General features: G+C 45.8%; 1 protein-coding gene across 1 annotated transcript; it reads left to right on the top strand.

Annotated features, from left to right (window-relative positions):
* The first annotated feature begins 950 nt into the window (after nucleotides 1-950).
* ACAA1 (acetyl-CoA acyltransferase 1) lies at nucleotides 951-18,587 on the top strand. The gene is made up of 13 exons (XM_080974191.1): nucleotides 951-1,165; nucleotides 2,093-2,186; nucleotides 2,413-2,470; nucleotides 3,917-3,996; nucleotides 5,913-5,955; nucleotides 9,460-9,558; nucleotides 10,341-10,421; nucleotides 12,239-12,429; nucleotides 14,078-14,257; nucleotides 14,895-14,950; nucleotides 16,562-16,707; nucleotides 17,510-17,986; nucleotides 18,047-18,587. Exons 1-12 carry the CDS (start codon nucleotides 977-979, stop codon nucleotides 17,583-17,585), a joined length of 1,293 nt encoding a protein of 430 aa, XP_080830317.1. The 5' UTR covers nucleotides 951-976; the 3' UTR covers nucleotides 17,586-17,986; nucleotides 18,047-18,587.
* Nucleotides 18,588-18,681: the final 94 nt, after the last annotated feature.

The following is an 18,681-nucleotide window of genomic DNA, read 5'->3' as shown; positions in this document are numbered from 1 at the left end:
GAGTGGTCCTATGACTTTCCTTGTTCTGGACACTTAGACTTCTGTTGATGCAGCCTCAAATACCATTATGGTTTTTTTTTGCTTCTGCATCACACTGTTGACTTAAGCCTGTGGTCCACCAAGACCTCTAGATCCTTTTCACATGTACTGCGCATGCCAGGTGTCCCCCCTCCTATACTTGTGCATCTGCTTCTTCCTGACCCTTGCATCCGCCCCTACTGAAACTCATTTTGGTTAACTTCAGCCCAGTCCTCCAATCTGTCAAGCTCCCCATTCTGCCTTCAGCGACGTAGATTGAGAGAATGGTTCAGGTCCCCGCGCGACTCTTGACGTTTTCCTACTTCTATAGCGCTGCTCTCACGCTGCCTGTGGCAAGATGGCGCCCAGAGCCGGCGGGTGATTGGGAAGCCGTGAGGCTCCTCCCGGCATGCAATACGTGCGCAAAGGGGGCGTGGCATCTCTGCCTCTCTCACAAGCCCGCTCAGCTGAGAGGAGGAAAGAGGCGTCTCCCGGCATGCATCGCGCAGGGGGCGTGGCTCCGCCTCAGAGGAGGAGCAGCGAGGCGCCTCCCGGCATGCAGTACGCGCGGGGGGGCGTGGCGTTTTCTGGATCTCTCACCCGCCCGCCCCGCTGAGGGGAGCAGGGGGCGCCTCCCGGCATGCAGCGCGCAGGGGGCGTGGTGTTCTCTGCCTCTCATCTTGCCCTCCCAGCTGAGGGGAGCAACAAGGCGCTTCCCGGCATGCAGCGCGCAGGGGGCGTGGCGTTCTCTGCCTCTCACCCGCCCGCTCAGCAGAGGGGAGCAGCGGGGCGCCTCCCGGCATGCAGCGCGCAGGGGGCGTGGTGTTCTCTGCCTCTCACCCGCCCGCCCAGCAGAGGGGAGGAGCGAGACGCCTCCCGGCATGCAGCGCGCAGAGGGGCGTGGCTCTTTGGGGCTGCCTCACCTGCCCAGTCGAGGGGCGGCGCAGTTCGGAGGAGGATGCAGCGCCTGCAGGTGGTTGTCGGACACCTGTCCGGGGCCGGGGGCGGCCGGCCTGCCTCGTTGCGGCCCAGCCCTTGCCTGGGCTTCTCTGGGGCCGCCCTCTCGACGGCGGCTGCCCCGGAGGATGTGGTGGTGGTCCACGGGCGGAGGACGCCCATCGCCAAGGCCAAGAGGGGCGGCTTCAAGGTAGTGGAAGCGAGCAGGTGTTGGGGGGGGAGAGGGAGGCGCAGGTGGAGGCGGCTGAGGCAATGCTGCGATGCTTTCAAGTTCTCTGCATTTTCAAAACCTATTTTTCCTTTTTAAATCGTTTACAGTTCAGTTCATTAATTAATATTATTAGTTCAAAAACCATTACCTTTTTATGAGCTTTTAGGGGTTTTTTTGCATTTTGTCTTAGAAGCATAAAATAGAGGTGGTAGGGTCATCTAGTACAACCCCCTGCAATGCAGGAACCTCAACTAGATCAGACGTGATAGGCGTAAACTACTTTTTGTGGCTGGGAAAAGGAGATTGGGAGGGGTGTGTGGAAAAAAGAGAAATAGAATTGCAGAGGTAGAAGGGGCCACGAGGGTCATTTAGTCCAACCCTTTTTTCTCCAGTGTGGGGCTCGAACCCACAGCCCTAAGGTTAAGAGTTTCACATTCTTATTCTTAATGACTGAGCTATCCCAGCAAAAATGAACTAACTCCCAGAGCAAACACAGTGTCCGAAGTGGTTCCTTGACTGGCTTTCTCTTTATTAAGCTACCCAACAGATTACAGATTAATTTGTTGCAAGCCACCTTGAGGCCTGGTTCAGGGGCGCAGGTGGTGGTGGAAGGTGGGATATAAGTAAACATTTGACAGATTTAGTGTACTTATATGCTGCTTTTCCGCAACGAACTATGCCCAAACAACAGAATACAGCTCATTGGAAATACAATTGTGCAAAATACATGACATGCCAGTAAACTCAAAAGTGGCAAAAATTAGCAATTTGGCAGATGCCGAATGAATTCAGTGCTACGAAAAGTAATTTTTAAAAAGAATAAAGGTTTAAGTACATAGTTACATAGCAAAGCCCTTAGTGTGGGAAACACGCAAGAGAACAGTTTTCTGTTTCTTCCCCATCTAGGAAACTACACCTGATGAGCTTCTTGCTGCGGTCATGACAGCTGTCCTTAAAGACCTAAATCTAAGCCCTGAGAAGCTGGGAGATATCTGTGTAGGTGAGTAATTTATTTTGAAGTTGCATCGCTGTACATATTTCTGTTTCTGCCCCAGTTGTAACTGTAAATTTGCTAACCTTGTGCTATGGAATGATTGAGACTTCCTGTCTGGGAAATGGGCTGTCATCTTCTTCTTAAATGCTGAATTGTGCCTTCTTAAAAAATAAATCTGGAGATGGCATTTGAACTGCAGATAACAAAAGCAGATTAATCTCTTTGCATCTAGGAAATGTTCTTCAACCTGGAGCTGGAGCTTTAGTGGCGAGGATTGGACAATTTCTAAGGTGAACTTTGCTATTTAACACTCTTGATACCAGATAAGAAACAGGATAGAGATTGGGGCTGCCAGCTTTGGCTAATGTTTGAGTGCGCAGAAGGAGTATTGCTGGTTTGTCGTACTTTTGTGAACTTTGTCATGCATTGTGGGGCAGATAGGAGGTGTGGTGATAACTATCTCAGGTTCTCCACACACCAAGAGGAAAATAGCAAGGCAGGGGAGGAGGAATACTGGGTGAGATGAAACTTGATAGTCACTCCACTGGCTAAGGAACAAGTGTTAGTAACTTAAGTAATTCCAAGCTGGCTTGAAAGAGGCCAAGGAAAAGTGGTGTAATGGTTTAGGGATGTGCTGTTGTCTGTTTTGCCACACACACACACACCACCACAGGTGAGGCCTTTATTGTGTACTTCACCTGTCTTTAAGAGGTTGGGCTATGAAACTGAGGTTGTACTTTAGAAAGATACGAGCAAATGGCTTTTCACTTACAGATAATTGAGTGCTTACTCTTTATGAGTGGCAACAAGCATCTCTTTTGGCATCTCACAGTCTGATAATGTGGCTCTCACTGTCCTGTGTCTCCATCAGAGTTTTTTTGCTCCTGGTCTTGATGAAAGCTTATGCATCACGATTAAGTTTGTAACTCCTCCTTCAATGCAGAGGTTCCCAGGGCAGCAAACAACAGTACATTAAAATTCAACACATCACTAGAATAAAAGAATTGTGCATGTGTGCAGAAAGGCGTTTGGTAATATTTTGGAAAATACTTTGCAAATTGGTTCAGTCAGGACATGGTGAGTAAGTCAGAATCACATTCTGCAAGTTGGTTTGCTATGCTTCCCCACCTCCCGAAGGCAGTTTGTGGTGGATCAGTGCTCTTCACTTTCTAGGGGCTTTTGAGTCTTTCAGCTGTAGCAGTTTGAGAAAGAGCTCAGCAGCAGACCATGTGCATTGCATGCCAAAGGTTCAGTCCTACACATCTCTAGATAGGGCTGGAAAAGACACCTGTCACCCTGAAAATCTGCTGCCCATCAGATGTGGGGAGCATTTGGCCCTCCAGGTGTCACACATAAATGCCAGCAAGCATGGGTAATGGCCAGGGATGGTGGGAATTGTATTTCAGCAACATCTGGAAGGCTAAAGGTTCTACACATCTGGCATAGACGACCCAAAGCTAGATGGTCCAGTAGTCTGATTTACTATGTCAGCTTTCTTGAACTATAACGTATAGACTGTAATTCCCAAAACTACACCAGATCCTTGGTCCTACTATCTTCATTGAGAATAAGGAGTCTTAAGTGGCTAGAATAGCTTATGTATCTTGCATTATCTTACTCTCAGCATAAACAGACCCTCAAAAGAATGACTCCATCCCTCTAAATTGACATCTCTGAGATGGGCTTCCAACTTTGTTTCTGTGCTAATGAATCATCTTGCTTGTGTCTTGTTTCAGTGGCATTCCAGAGACTGTACCAATATCATGCGTTAACAGGCAGTGCTCATCTGGGTTGCAAGCTCTGATCAATATAGCTGGTAAGAAGGGAGCTGGTGACTGGGCTTGATGGCAAAAAGCTCATGAAAATTGTGCATTCAAAGTAAATTCTGCATTTCAGTAATTCTGATATATTCCTATAAAAAAATCCTTCCAGTAGCACCTTTAAGACCAACTAAGTTAGTTCTTGGTATGAGCTTTCGTGTGCAAGCACACTTCTTCAGATACACTGAAACAGAAGTTGCCAGATCCTTCTATATAGTGAGAAGGTGGGGAGGGGTATTACTCAGAAGGGTGGTGGGAATTGGAGATTGGCAGATAGCTGAGATGAGCCTGCTGACGACTCTTAACGACTGTAATAGGTCTTACAGGAAAAGGCAAGGGGTGAGAAGGTGAGAAATGGCTTAGTCATGTATAATGGGATAAGAATCCAATGTCTTTGTTCAAACCAGGTTTCTCCATGGTTTTAAGTTTGGTAATGAGTTGCAATTCAGCAGCTTCTCTTTCCAGTCTATTTCTGAAATTCCTTTGTAGTAAAACAGTTACTTTGAGATCTTGTATAGATCTCACTTCAATCTCCCAGGACATTCTATACAAGATCTCAAAGTAACTGTTTTACTACAAAGGAATTTCAGAAATAGACTGGAAAGAGAAGCTGCTGAATTGCAACTCATTACCAAACTTAAAACCATGGAGAAACCTGGTTTGAACAAAGACATTGGATTCTTATCCCATTATACATGACTAAGCCATTTCTCACCTTCTCACCCCTTGCCTTTTCCTGTAAGACCTATTACAGTCGTTAAGAGTCGTCAGCAGGCTCATCTCAGCTATCTGCCAATCTCCAATTCCCACCACCCTTCTGAGTAATACCCCTCCCCACCTTCTCACTATATAGAAGGATCTGGCAACTTCTGTTTCAGTGTATCTGAAGAAGTGTGCTTGCACACGAAAGCTCATACCAAGAACTAACTTAGTTGGTCTTAAAGGTGCTACTGGAAGGATTTTTTTATTTTGACTATGGCAGACCAACACGGCTACCTATCTGTATCTGATATATTCCTGTTAAGCATGGGGTATGGCTATTTTGTATCTTTGATTAATAGTTTAAGTTTTGCAGAGTCTGGATGTGTGGTGTAATGTGATTGATGTGTATAAAGGAATATATTGAGGGTGGGAGGAGAGGCACGGGTAGCAACAGGATAGAGAAGTTGTCTCCTTCCCCCACAAATGTTTTTGCAGGCATTGCATGCACACTTTCAAATACAATTTCACATTTAAGAACTTAAGACACCCCCCCAGATTCTCAGGAATGTGTATATTGTAGCACATAAGGAGCTTGCCTCAAAATTCTGCACTTGTGGCTTTTCAGAGGCCTGGTTAATCTTAGTGCTTTTGAAAATCCTGATCAAAGCAAGTGTCAGCTTGGCATGTGAAGACTTAAATTCCTGGAGCTGAACTTCCTGTGCAGTTTGTATATTGACTCGTGTTGCTAGATGGAGTTAATATTCCTAGACCAATAAGTTTCTTTCCATGAAGATCTGGGTGTGTTCATTATTATTTTTTACATTTCTATACTGCCCTTCAGTCTATACTGCCCTTCACGGGGCAGTTTAGAATACAAACACAAAAATACATACCATAAAAACAAACACACCCCACCCCCCCGCTTAAAAGGATATAGATTGTGTAATTAGCCAAAGGCCTGGGAGAAGAGGAATGTTTTTGCCTGGTGCCTAAAGATATGTAATGAAGGCAACAGAAGAGGCTCCTTGTAGTTAGTAGCTAAAGGAATCAACTTTACTGAGATTTGTAAATTCTTAATAATATTAACCATGTTGGAGAATAAGTGAAGTGTTTTAGTTCCCAGAATATGTAATCCCCTCTGTCTGTGCAATATTGGTGAGAGGGGCGCTCACCAAGGTTGATCTTAAATTATTGCTTGTTTTATTTGTAGGTGGCATCAGAAATGGAGCTTACGACATGGGCTTGGCCTGTGGGTAAGGCGAGTCTTTTCACGTACTTCCCCTGCTAGTCTGTAACCTCAGTCACGTTCTCTTCACAGATCATATAGTATTTTATCGAGTGAGGCAGCCGGTACAGAAGGGGGAGCTTTTTCCATTCTGGCATTTTAGGAATGTAAAAACACCCTCCGTGTTTCATGCTAGCAATGGCAAGGCAATGTTTGCACTAGAATAAAACACCCGAATCCATTATGGAAACTTGTGGGTCTGATGCAACTTCCACTTAAATTTGATTTATAATTTACTTAGGGCGGTTCTACTTAATCCAATTGACATTCTTCCCCATTGAAACTTGTGATTTGAAGCCTGGCCTTATAGGTGTTACGTTTCACTGTGTGTTTTATGAAAATCAGTAGGATAGTCAGTAGCACAGATATCTTTCACCTGCTAATCCTGTTCCTAGGATTAAGTCCTAGGTTTTTCCAGGGTGCTGTAGAGCACAAGTTGCTACTCATTCCCTCTCAAGTACCTATGGCAGTTCATAGCAGGGATAATGTGTCTGTTGTCTTCCAAGTCATGTGGCTACCGGTAGTAGTCTGTGAGACAGCCAACTTGCAGCACCTCTTTCCTCTCCCATTATTTCTGTGACTACCTGTTCAAACAGTCCCACAATGGTAGCCTACAGAGAGAGTCTTCCAGAAAGCTTGAGGTATCTGTGTATCCTTCCAGCCTCCACTCATTCCACATGTGGTGTGGCTGAAGTTTTTTAGCAGTAACAGGCAGACGTTTTAAGTCCACGTGGTTTTACAACCTCTGTAAAAAAACATTTAAGTCAGACTGCAATAAACTTGCGTGCTCTTGAACTGTGTGCATCTGTATTGTGCACCGTGAATATTCTAAAACATTTAGTTTTAAAGTTGGTTTTATGAAGGCAGGGTGGTGCAGTTTCATTGTGGGGCTTGGGCTTGCCTTAAACTTCTACTTCAGCTGTAAACCCCTAGGAGGTCTTTGGCAAATACAGTGGTACCTTGCAAGACGAATGCCTCGCAAGACAAAAAACTCGCTAGACAAAAGGGGTTTTTGTTTTTTGAGCTGCTTCGGAAGACGATTTTCGCTATGGGCTTGCTTCGCAAGACGGAAACGTCTTGCAAGTTTGTTTCCTTTCTCTTAACACCGTTAATACAGTTGCAACTTGACTTCGAGGAGCAACTCATAGAACGCGGTGTGGTAGCCTTTTTTGAGGTTTTTAAAGACTTTGGTGATTTTTGAAGCTTTTCCAAAACTTTCCCGACACCGTGCTTCGCAAGACGAAAAAAATCGCAAGACGACAAAACTCGCGGAACGAATTAATTTTGTCTTGCGAGGCACCACTGTAACTCTCTTCTTCAGTTCCACTTCTGTGAAATGGCAGGCCTCACAGGATGACTGGTTGTTACAGGGTCAAAACGCCCCTTATGCTAGTGTAAGAGATGAACCCATGAAGCGCTGTACTCAAGCTTCTTAGGTTTTACTCTCTGAAAATAAGTGTTGGGGTGATCCAGTGGGTGTGGTATTCAGACCTAGTGTAGTCCTCCTAGTCCTGAGCTTGCTGGTTGAGGTCATTCTTCAGACTCAGTTTTCAGTCCAGTTTCGCAGGGCCTTTTGAAAGTGGGCTGCTTGCATTCTTTGGAGGTCCAAGTGCTGCCACACACAATTTCCTGATTATAGCGTAAAAGCCATTCCTGTGGGAGGGGATGTTTACATGTTTCAGCTTTATACTGCTTAGGATCACACCCTTGTTATAATCTAGGCTTCGTAGCTTGGTCTTAATTTTGCAATGACATGTGTTGCGAAAGCATAGCTTGCAAATGCTAGGCCAGAAAAATGTAGGACAAAGGCTGATCTGGGATTCCGAAACTGAGCACTTTGACCTTCAGTTCCTGTTGAGCAGTGCAGGCCAAGTGTTGCCACTTGTGAGTGGCTTTGTATTGATTTCTCCGGGAAAGACTCGCTAAGCCCACTTTTAAAAGCTATGTAGAGAATTGCTGTAGTTAACCTACCAGCCTCCCTGGCAACATTGATCTGTTGTTTAATGCTATCAAGAGTTTAAAGTGTAGCCAGGAACTGCTCTTGCATCTGTAGAGATTACAGAACTGTTGACTTGGCAGATATGCTGCCCTTACAAATAAAAAGTGGTAGTTGATTCTTGTGAGCTGTAAACCTTTTGGTATCTTCTGGTCTGGGGCTGAAAACTGACACTGCAGACATTAAAAACCTGCTCTTTGGAAAATCCATGGCTTCATCGGGTGGCTTATTAGTTTTGTGGAGGCTGTTTGGCAACCAACCTTGCGCCATGGACTATTCAGTCTGACTGCTAAGACTTTCGGCTGATGGCTGTCATAAAATCAGGGTATGGTGACATGCACAGCTTCTCTTGCTAAACACATATTTTAAGACTGCATGTAGGAGCATTTCAGAAAATAATGCAAACAGTCTGTACCCCAGCTGGTACAGAGTAAGATCTGAAGGCACCTAATATCTTTAATGCTATCCTTCAACACACTGTTGCTTGGAAATGATTTCAATAGGATCCTTCAGAGTTAATATAAATATAACTGAGGCGTCAGTCTTTTTTAGAGTTCTGACCTGATAGCACAGGACAGCTTTCCTCAACCTGGTTGCTCCCCTAATGTTTTGGACTTTGGCTCACATCGGGTCCAGCAAGCATGTTTAATGAGTCAGGGAAATTATGAGTTATAGTCCAAAATGTTTAGGGGGCACCAATCCAAGGAAAGCTGGCAGAAATTGATACCGTTAGAGTGGAGAAGTAGCATCTTATACATGTCTACCTGGAAGTAGTCCAGTTGAGTTCAGTGGGGTTTACTCTCTGGTAAGTGGGTATAAGATTGCTGCTTCAAGTGATTTTTTCCAACAGGAAAAATATATGTAGGCAGCGAGTTTATATTTTGGTTATGTGCTCTCTTTATTTACTGTATTTTTCGCTCTATAAGACGCACTTTCCCCCTCCTAAATAGTATGGGGAAATGTGTGTGCGTCTTATGGAGCGAATGCAGGCTGTGCAGCTATCCCTGAAGTCAGGAGAGTCAGGAGAGTGAGAGGGATCGGTGCACACCAATCCCTCTCGCTCTCCTGGCTTCAGGGATAGCCACCGAAAGCCTTCGGAGCGCAGGGATCGGTGTGCAGCGATACCTCTTGCTGTTCTGACCGCTTTGCTGGAGAGGTGCTGCACAGAGAGGGAAAGCTGTGCAGTGCCCCTTCAGCAAAGCGGGAGCGGAAACAGAGCCCCTTCCATTTCTCCTCCCACTTTACTGGAGAGCCGCTGCGCAGAGAGGGAGAGAATTTTTTTTTTCTTATTCTCCTCCTCTAAAACTAGGTGCGTCTTATGGTCGGGTGTGTCTTACAGAGCGAAAAATACGGTAATTCTTTTTTAGCGTTCCTATGAAAGCAGTTAGGTACTTGTCTCTTTTACTGATCCCTATATGGTTCTTTCATACATATGATATTTGCAAAAGCATTTCTGTCTCTCTGTTTTCCCTCCAGAGTAGAAAGCATGTCTCTGCGTACCGTTGGCAATCCTGGGGACGTCAGTTCTCGTATGATGGACAACAGCAACGCCAGAGATTGTCTTATCCCAATGGGGTAGGCGTTTTTATCTCTTCTTATGGTTTTAGGGGGGCTTTCTTGATGCTACTTTCCATCTATGTGAGTTTCTGAGAAATTGTTAATTGTCAGGTTCCTGGTAAAGCTGATGAATGATGAAAGAGGCAAGTAAAAGGCATACAGCAAACATAACAGCAACTTGTGTACAATAAAAAGTCAAAGTTTGCATGGAAGTTATGCATTTTGTATAATAAGTTGAGCAAACTCATCTGTTTTGTATGTGCTTGCCACTGGAGTAAGTTGTTTAAAGAAAGCAAAGACATGGTTGGTATTTTCCCAACATTTTGGCAACCATGTTTAGGCTACTCCAGTTCTTCTTTTTGCTATTGTTTTGTTGACTATAATTATTTTATTGCTGTGATTTTTACTTGCAATTTAAGAATTTGTATTGTTTTCATTGCTTTATGCAGACTATTTTGAGGTCACTTTGTTACAGAAAGCAGTACTATAAAAGTGTTTAATAAATATGTCTTCTTCAGCCAGTTGGTCTATTTTCCCTCCCTACTTCTTTTGATGTTTTTCATTGAGCATCACTGACATATTTATAAGTTTAGTCTTGCAGTAATGTGAACTGGAAGCTTGCTTTTTTAATAATGAAAGTTGTGATTCTTGGGGTGGCAGATCCTGAGCATGCATGATTCTGGACCCCCTGGTTCTTTCGAAAGTCACATTGGTTCCACTCTTCCTTCACTTTCCTTAGAGAGACAAATATGCTGTGAACCAGTGGATTAATCCACCTGATAACTAATCTTGTTTTTCAGAATAACCTCAGAGAATGTAGCCGAAAGGTTTAACGTCACCCGGAAAAAGCAAGATGCCTTTGCCTTGGCTTCTCAGCAAAAGTAAGTGGTTGCTTTTCTCCTCCAGCCCCCAAAGAAATGGACTTTGGTTCTTTCTCACTTGGAAGCTGCCTGCATTCTGTGTCCTGCTTGCCACAGCCACTGCTTATGGCTCACCTGTGTCTATGCAAACACCAGCATCCCAAAGACAGAGCAGCTTACTGAATCCAGCATTTCTTAGTACATTCGTACCTTGGAAGTCGAACGGAATCTGTTCCCGAAGTCCATTCGACTTACGAAATGTTCAGAAACCAAAGCGTGGCTTCTGATTGGCTGCAGGGAGCTCCTGCAGCCAGTTGGAAGTTGTGGAAGCCCCGTCAGACGTTTGGCTTCCAAAAACCGTTCACAAACCGGAACCACTCACTTCCGGGTTTGCAGCATTTGGGAGCCAAAATGTTCGAGAACTAAGCTGTTCGAAAACCATGGTATGACTATATTATGTGGCTGGGGAAACCCAGCCAGATGGGTGGATTATAAATAATAAATTATTCTTATTCTTATTATTATGTTTTGGCTAAGACAGCATTAAATCATGCTGTGTCATTCCTACAAAATGACCTGTTTGGTTCAGTGGTTTATCCAGGTTGCCTGATTATATAACATAGTGGCTCACAGCAGGGACTTTGCTTTTTGGTTGCGTTCCTAGTGCGTAGTTGGAGAAGTCGCTTCCAAGCCAAATGCCCTTTAGAACTTGGCCTTCCTCCCAGGGAATTCAAGGTTCAAGCCTTTCTCCTTGCCATTGCGATGGCACCACCAATCATAGAGTTCGTGCATTCACACCCTCCCTCTTGCTTGCTTGTGCCTGGGGGGCTAGTCCTGATATGCATAGAGGGGAAATAATGTCTTCTTGCCCACCCCTTTCTCTTCAGTTTGACTTGTGTTCTGGTAGGAACTCCAGAAACTGCATTCACACCAATTCATTCCATTGGTCCTGCCAGCTCAGTAATAGCTACACTGAATCTGGCTCTCTCGGGCTTCAAGCATAGCTCTTTCCCAGCTGTCCCATGGACTTGGTAGGGACCTGGGCTTTGCTGGTGATCTATGGCCTTTTCTGGTGTGTGTCAAACGTTGTGTAGCTTAGCTGGCTCGATTCATGCGGTGCTGCTTGCTCTGCAGGCACAGGAATGCAGTGCACCTACTCTCCAAATGTAAGATATTGTCGCTTGGGTTCCGCAGCTCGATCTGACTGTGCCTTTGAGCCAGTTAATTGAAGTCTTTCAGTTCTGCTTAGGAATACAAATCTTTCGCATCTTGCCTGGCATGAGCAGATGCTATGGTGCTAGCTTTGGCTTGTATGCAGAACATGGAAGGCAGTAATCTTAACGGATCAGTCTTTGCTGCAGTGTAGGGCTGTAAAAGTTTGTAGACCTGTTTGTGTTTGTCTTAGGTTTGTGTTTGTCATCCTGTCGGATGGAAGAGCTTTGTGGAACCTGTGCAGGCTCAAATGGTCAAGGATCATCTAATAAATTGCCATAGTTTAGCATCTCAAGTGCCAATGTTTGAGACTAGGAATAGAGTGTTTGTATAAAGTCAGATCTACCGCCGTCTCACATAAACATCCTCACAAAACACCATTGAAATGAGCGGAAACCTTGCAGTCAAATGGAAGGGGTCCCAGAGCAGCAAACATTGCTTGGACTCCTCTTAGAGCAAGCATGGACAACAACTCCTGCTCCCTTCCTGTGCTAACATAGGTGATGTTATTTAAATGTCTTTCATACAGCTTTAGGAACACACATTCTTATTTTGTGCCTTCACCCTGTGCTTAGTACACAGCAATGTTCTGAAAAATGTGCAAAAAAGTACATTTGTGCTTCCAGAGCAGCTCGAGCCCAGCAGATGGGGTGGTTTAAAGATGAGATTGTCCCAGTCACCACCACCTTCACGGATGACCAGGGCCAAGAGAAGACGATCACTGTGCTCCAAGATGAAGGGGTCAGGCCAAGCACCACGCTGGAGGGGTTGGCGAAGCTAAAGCCGGCCTTCAAGGAGAATGGCACCACGACTGCTGGTAAGTACCAGGAGCAGAGGCCGAATTAACAGGAGATGAAGCAACTGGAGGCATTTGTAACTTGTGCCAAGGAGTCTTCTCTATTTGCAGTTATGCACGTCGGTGAAACGTGCCAGTTCAGTCTCGTTGGTTTGGCTGTTATTTACGTAATGCTTAGTAGCTGCAAGATGCAAAGTGCTGTTAACAGCAGAGGAAGAAAAACCTGTTTGAAATAATGAAGCCAGTGGTGACTTGCGTTTGGAAGGAGCCATAGCTCAGTGGTGGAATGCATAATTTACACTCTAGAGCAGGCATTCCCAGACTTGGGTTTCCAGCTGTTTTGGGGCTACAACTCCCATCATCCCTAGTTAGCCGGACCAGTGGTCAGGGATGATGGGAATTGTAGCTCAGAACAGCTGGACACCCCAGCATCTCCATCTTAATAGGAAGGGCCACTGCCAGTCAGAGTAGACAATACTGGGTTCTGTGGACAGATCATCTGACCTGGTATAAAGCACCTTTCCACCCATAATATGGACTAGGTTGTTTCTTTTATTATGTTTAAGGAAACAGATAAAATTGCTCTAAAAGGGTTATTAATGGTGGAAGTTTGTGTGTGTGTTTGAAGCGGGGTTGTGGGAAAGAAATAGCGATATATTAGATGGGAAGGCGGGACATGGGTGGCACTGTGGGTTAAACCACAGAGCCTAGGGCTTGCCGATCAGAAGGTTGGCGGTTCGAATCCCCGTGATGGGGTGAGCTCCCATTGCTCGGTCCCTGCTCCTGCCAACCTAGCAGTTCGAAAGCACGTCAAAGTGCAAGTAGATAAATAGGTACCACTCCAGTGGGAAGGTAAACGGCGTTTCCATGCGCTGCTCTGGTTCACCAGAAGCGGCTTAGTCATGCTGGCCACATGAACCAGAAGCTGTACGCCGGCTCCCTCAGCCAATAAAGGGAGATGAGCGCCGCAACCCCAGAGTCGGTCACGACTGGACCTAACGGTCAGGGGTCTCTTTACCTTTAGATGGGAAGGCATAGGCAACAATTCCTGAACATTGTGGAGTTTTGCAGCCAATGCAATTCTCAATCAGTATCAGATTCTATACAAAATAAAAAAATACCTTCCAGTAGCACTTTAGAGACCAACTAAGTTTTTGGAGCTTTCATGTGCATGCACACTTCACACACGAAAGCGCCAATAACAAACTTAGTTGGTCTCTAAGGTGCTACTGGAAGGAATTTTTTAATTTTGTTTCGACTACGGCAGAACAACACAGCTACCTACCTGTATCAGATTCTATGATTCCCACATTTGGAGGCCAGCAAAAAAAGAAGTAAACAGTATATTGATCCTCTCTGAAGGCTGTTGGTTAGTCCTGCTCTGAATAGCTGCCAGCAGCACTGGTCACAGTAGCTGCAAACGAATCCTGATGTTGCTGGATTTCTGTGTCAAAGATCACCACCACAGGCAACAGAAACTCCTGTGACCACATTAACTTAGGCCTGCAAATGGCTGGGAACAGACATAGTCTGAATCTTCCCCCCGCCCCCTTTGGTAGAGTTGTGTCATAATTAACAGGTTTGTGCTGGGCTTGCCAGCATTCTGTGTAACTAAACCTGCCTCACAATGCTGAAACCTTGCCCTGGCGTGGGAAATCTCTCGCCACAGGTAATTCCAGCCAAGTTAGTGACGGCGCTGCTGCGGTTCTCCTGGCCAGACGTTCCAGAGCGTCCCAGCTGGGTCTTCCCATCCTTGGGGTGCTGAGGTCGTGTGCAATCGTTGGCGTTCCACCTGATGTCATGGGCATAGGACCAGCCTATGCCATTCCGGTGGCGTTGGAAAAGGCTGGTAAGTTAACCTCGGACCAGGGGTTGCCAGCGTTTTGGGGCCAGTGGGCACATTTTGGACATTGAGTGCTGTGGGTACCAGTCACAAAAGGGCTGCTGTGGAGCATGACATGATAAACAAAATGGAGAGAGCATGGTCTTTGCCGCTGTCCACCCCCCACCCAGAAAACCTGAGGCTTACGGTAGGAAGTCCACTATGTCCTGCTGGTGGGGATCACGAATATTAATTTCATCAACACAAACTGTGATGCCACTGATACCTAGTAACAGGGAGAATTTACCAGTAGCAGGAAAAATACAGAAGGTGACTGTACTTCACTCACTCTCGTGCACACACCTCACACAAACAAACCATGGGCACACAAGCATCTCGTAACTCTTGCACACACACTTCAGATATTTCTCCCTCTTTCTGCCCAAGCTCATTTTCTCTCTCTCTCTCTCTCTCTCTCTCTCTCTCTCTCCCCCTCCCTTCCTGTCCCACCCCATATTCATATTTCCCTCCCATATCTTTTGGGGGGATGAGTCAAACACTGAAAGGGTGGAACAGGCTAATTTCACAATGAATTGCAACAGCGGTGTTACGAATATTAACTGGAAAGGCTTACTTTGGCATCTTCTCTCTCTCTAACCTGCAGGTTTGACTGTGAAAGATATTGACATATTTGAAATCAACGAGGCCTTTGCTAGTCAGGTGAGATTTGCCCATTCTGTTGCACTTCATTTTTAGGGTGGGGTAGGGAGAAGCCCTTTTCTCTGTATTGGGACCAAATGGATTTAGGTTTTTTCCAGAGGTGATGGACTTAGGTGAAAGCAAAAGGGCTCGTTACTTCTCTTGCAATGCATCTGTATTAAAAGCATCTTGGATAGATGAAAAATGCCAAAAAATAAGGGCTTTCTAGGGCAATAATTAAGAGGTAGACCGCATTTAAGGTTCTCGTAGTCCCTGGATGATGGGCGTCCAATCCCTCAGGCCCACACATAATAGTTCCTGTATTCTACACACAGCCTGGGCTGAAAACGTGTGCATCTGTCTTTTATCAGGCTATTCATTCTTCCTTGCAGCGTCCCCTGCCATGGTCTCCCTTGATCTTACCCAACCGATTTGGCTTGAACTGGACTACGGGGCTTTAAGCAGTAGCGTTTCAGGGATGTGTGAAACCAGTTTGCACAGTGTTGCTGCAATTCATCCACCCTTCCCCATGGAACCCCTTTCAAGGCCCTGGAAGTGGTAGAGGCGGCGGCAGCAGCACTGTGATGAGGGTGCAAGAATGGGTTTCACGCAAGAGCTCTTTGCTGCCGTCAGAGTTTTAATTGAAGGTCCACCTTCAGCAGGGACGCGGGTGGCGCTGTGGGTAAAACCTCAGCGCCTAGGACTTGCCGATCGCATGGGCGGCGGTTCGAATCCCCGCGGCGGGGTGAGCTCCCGTCGTTCAGTCCCAGCTCCTGCCCACCTAGCAGTTTGAAAGCACCCCTAAGTGCAAGTAGATAAATAGGTACCACTTTATAGCGGGAAGGTAAACGGCGTTTCCGTGTGCTGCGCTGGTGCCGGCTTGCCAGAGCAGCTTCGTCATGCTGGCCACGTGACCTGGAAGTGTCTGCGGACAGCGCTGGCTCCCGGCCTCTAGAGTGAGATGAGCGCACAACCCTAGAGTCTGTCAAGACTGGCCCGTACGGGCAGGGGTACCTTTACCTTTACCTTTACCACCTTCAGCATTGGGAACTGAACATCCTACTTCCAATTAAACATGCTCCCCACTTTTAATATTGTTAATTTGCACCAGGACTTGCAAGAAGAAGAATACCATTCCCTGTGGTGTTCACTTGGCAAATGAGAGGAGGAGTTGGACAGAACCCACATTCCCCTTCCCCCAGCTTTCTGTTTTGAGGAGACTGTGGAGTGGCTTAGTAGCAGCAGGTCCTCTAGGTCGGGAACTTCTTGGAACTGCATTTATTTTTGCCACTCCAGGGATGTTTCTGCTAGTTGGGCTGGAGGAATAGGGTACATCCCTTGTACATCCTTCCCAAAGCTTTGACATTTATAATGTGGTGTGAGTAGTAGAAATCCAGCACATACCATGGGGGTGCTCATATTCCTTGGCCATGCGTTTATTCAGGTAATTCTAATGTTCACCTAGCTTGCTTCGTTATATGCAGAGACGGAGAAAATAGGAACAGGCCACTTGCGTAACTCTATTCAGTTGCTTTAAAATGTTGAATCTCCTTAAGAAGTCTTAAGGTGGGAGATTCAGATGTTGAGACCCCTGGCTAAGTGGAGGTAACACTGACTGTGGTGTTTCTGCAGGCTGTCTACTGTGTGGAGAAGCTTGGCATCCCCATGGAGAAGGTCAATCCCCTTGGTGGAGCCATTGCTTTGGGGCACCCTCTGGGCTGCACTGGGGCACGGCAGGTGGTCACTCTGCTCAACGAGCTGAAGCGTAGGGGGAAGAGGTGAGTGTGGAGTCACTTGCATTAACTCTTAACTTTGAAGTATGTATTGATGCTGCATGTTGCTAAAGAAAGACGTACTTTTTTATGCCCTGGTGCTGGAGGGGTTTGTGTAGGTGGTTTCCCAACTGGAGAAACTTGTTCAGGAGTTACAACTATCGCAAAGCTTTCTTACGCAAGTTCTAACTGGCAGGAAGAAATGTAAGACACATCAAAGGACTTTGTTATTGCATGTGTCAACAGTTTGTGGAGCTGTTGGTGTTAGTGCCTTTTGGGGCAGACTTTTTGATTGGTCCCTGCCACTTCTCCTTAAACTTGCAATCCAAGTGTACTGTTAGGTTCTACTGCAGTAAACACCTATTTCTCTCTCCCTCCCCAAATCTCAGTAACTGAAATGATTATGAAAGCAACTTCCCCCAATCTTTGGATAGCCAAGATGTGCATGCTCTAGTTTTCTCTCGTACACTGCTTTGGGTATGTCCAAGCAGTAAATCATACAGAGACACATCAGGCAGCCTCTGGGCTGAGTACTTCTGAATAAATCTAGCTCTTGCAGCACACAGTTTAGGAATATTGGGCTGAAGTATCTCAGGTGGCAGGAACTGCATTCAGCTGCCATTGTGCCACTTATTCCAGTTGTCACGTAGGGCAGAAGAGTTAGCTGGTTTTAGTCTGTGTTGCAAATTCTGACCTGTGTGACCATGAATCGGAGTATGAGTTCAAAAGTAGTCAGTTTCTAAAACCATGTCCGATGAAACTAGAGAATGCAAACAGAGTTAGGCACTAACTTGTGTCCTTCTTTCAGAGGATATGGCGTGGTCTCCATGTGCATTGGAACAGGGATGGGAGCAGCTGCGGTGTTCGAGTACCCTGGAAAGTGAACAGAACTCTGGCCTGCTTAACGGCTGGAAGTTTCCAGCACCTCCCCCCAAATGATTCATGAATCGGTCCAATGAAAAGATGCTCAGGTAGCCTGCAGGTGGGATACATGCCACAGCGCTCTAGTTCAGTCGTCCCTTTCTGCAGCCTTCCAGCTAAATCTTGCACAGGGATGGCATGACAAGAGAGGCTTTGGGTAGGCAGGATGGAACTCAGTGTCATAAATCTTGACCTGTGGGGCAGAACAAGTTGAGTACCCATTCCTGAGGGGAATTCTGCCTAAAGGGACTAATCGTGTATTTGGGAGCAGGCTCCAGTAGCACTGGCTTCTTCATTTAGCCAGCCTAACTCTGCGACACAAGCGTCAGTCAGTAGAGGTCCTCTTAGGACTGACTGATAAAAGGTAGTCTTAAAGTTGGTCTTAAAGGTGCTACTGGAAGGATTTTTTTTATTTTGATAAAAGGTACAGGTTGATATAGCACTGTTGAAACAGAGGAGGGCTGTGGCTTTCCTTTCCTTAGGGAACGTCTATGGGAAGGTGACTTAATAATTAGAGTTCAAAAGCTTACTTTTGGTGGCTCCAAGTGCCCCCCCCTCCAATATGCTAATACAGTGGTACCTCGGGTTAAGAGCTTAATTCGTTCCAGAGGTCCGTACTTAACCTGAAACTGTTCTTAACCTGAAGCACCACTTTAGCTAATGGGGCCTCCCGCTGCTGCCGGAGCACGATTTCTGTTCTCATCCTGAAGCAAAGTTCTTAACCTGTTTCTGGGTTAGCAGAGTCTTCAACCTGAAGCGTATGTAACCCGAGGTACCACTGTAACTCCTAAAACATTCCTGCCAATATTATGCCAGGTCAGAAGTTTACACTGATCATTAAGGATTTTAACCAATTAATGAAATTTCATTAATGAAAACCTCAGTATGGCTGCCTTTGCGAGACACTTAGTGTCAGAACCTGAGCCTTTAATAGCAACTAAATAATAAAGTTTTCTAATAACTACTGTTTTCTAGTCCTGATTTATAAAAATGCAACAGCTCGCCTCTCTTAGGATCTTACTAACATTCTGTTTTAAATTTGAAGGCTCGGCTTCTTAG

Source organism: Podarcis pityusensis (assembly GCF_964106645.2).
Source record: "Podarcis pityusensis genome assembly, chromosome: 12".
NCBI classification, from domain to species: Eukaryota; Metazoa; Chordata; class Lepidosauria; order Squamata; family Lacertidae; genus Podarcis; species Podarcis pityusensis.
Note: the sequence above shows the minus strand (reverse complement) of the source record. Positions and strands in the feature narration are given on the sequence as shown.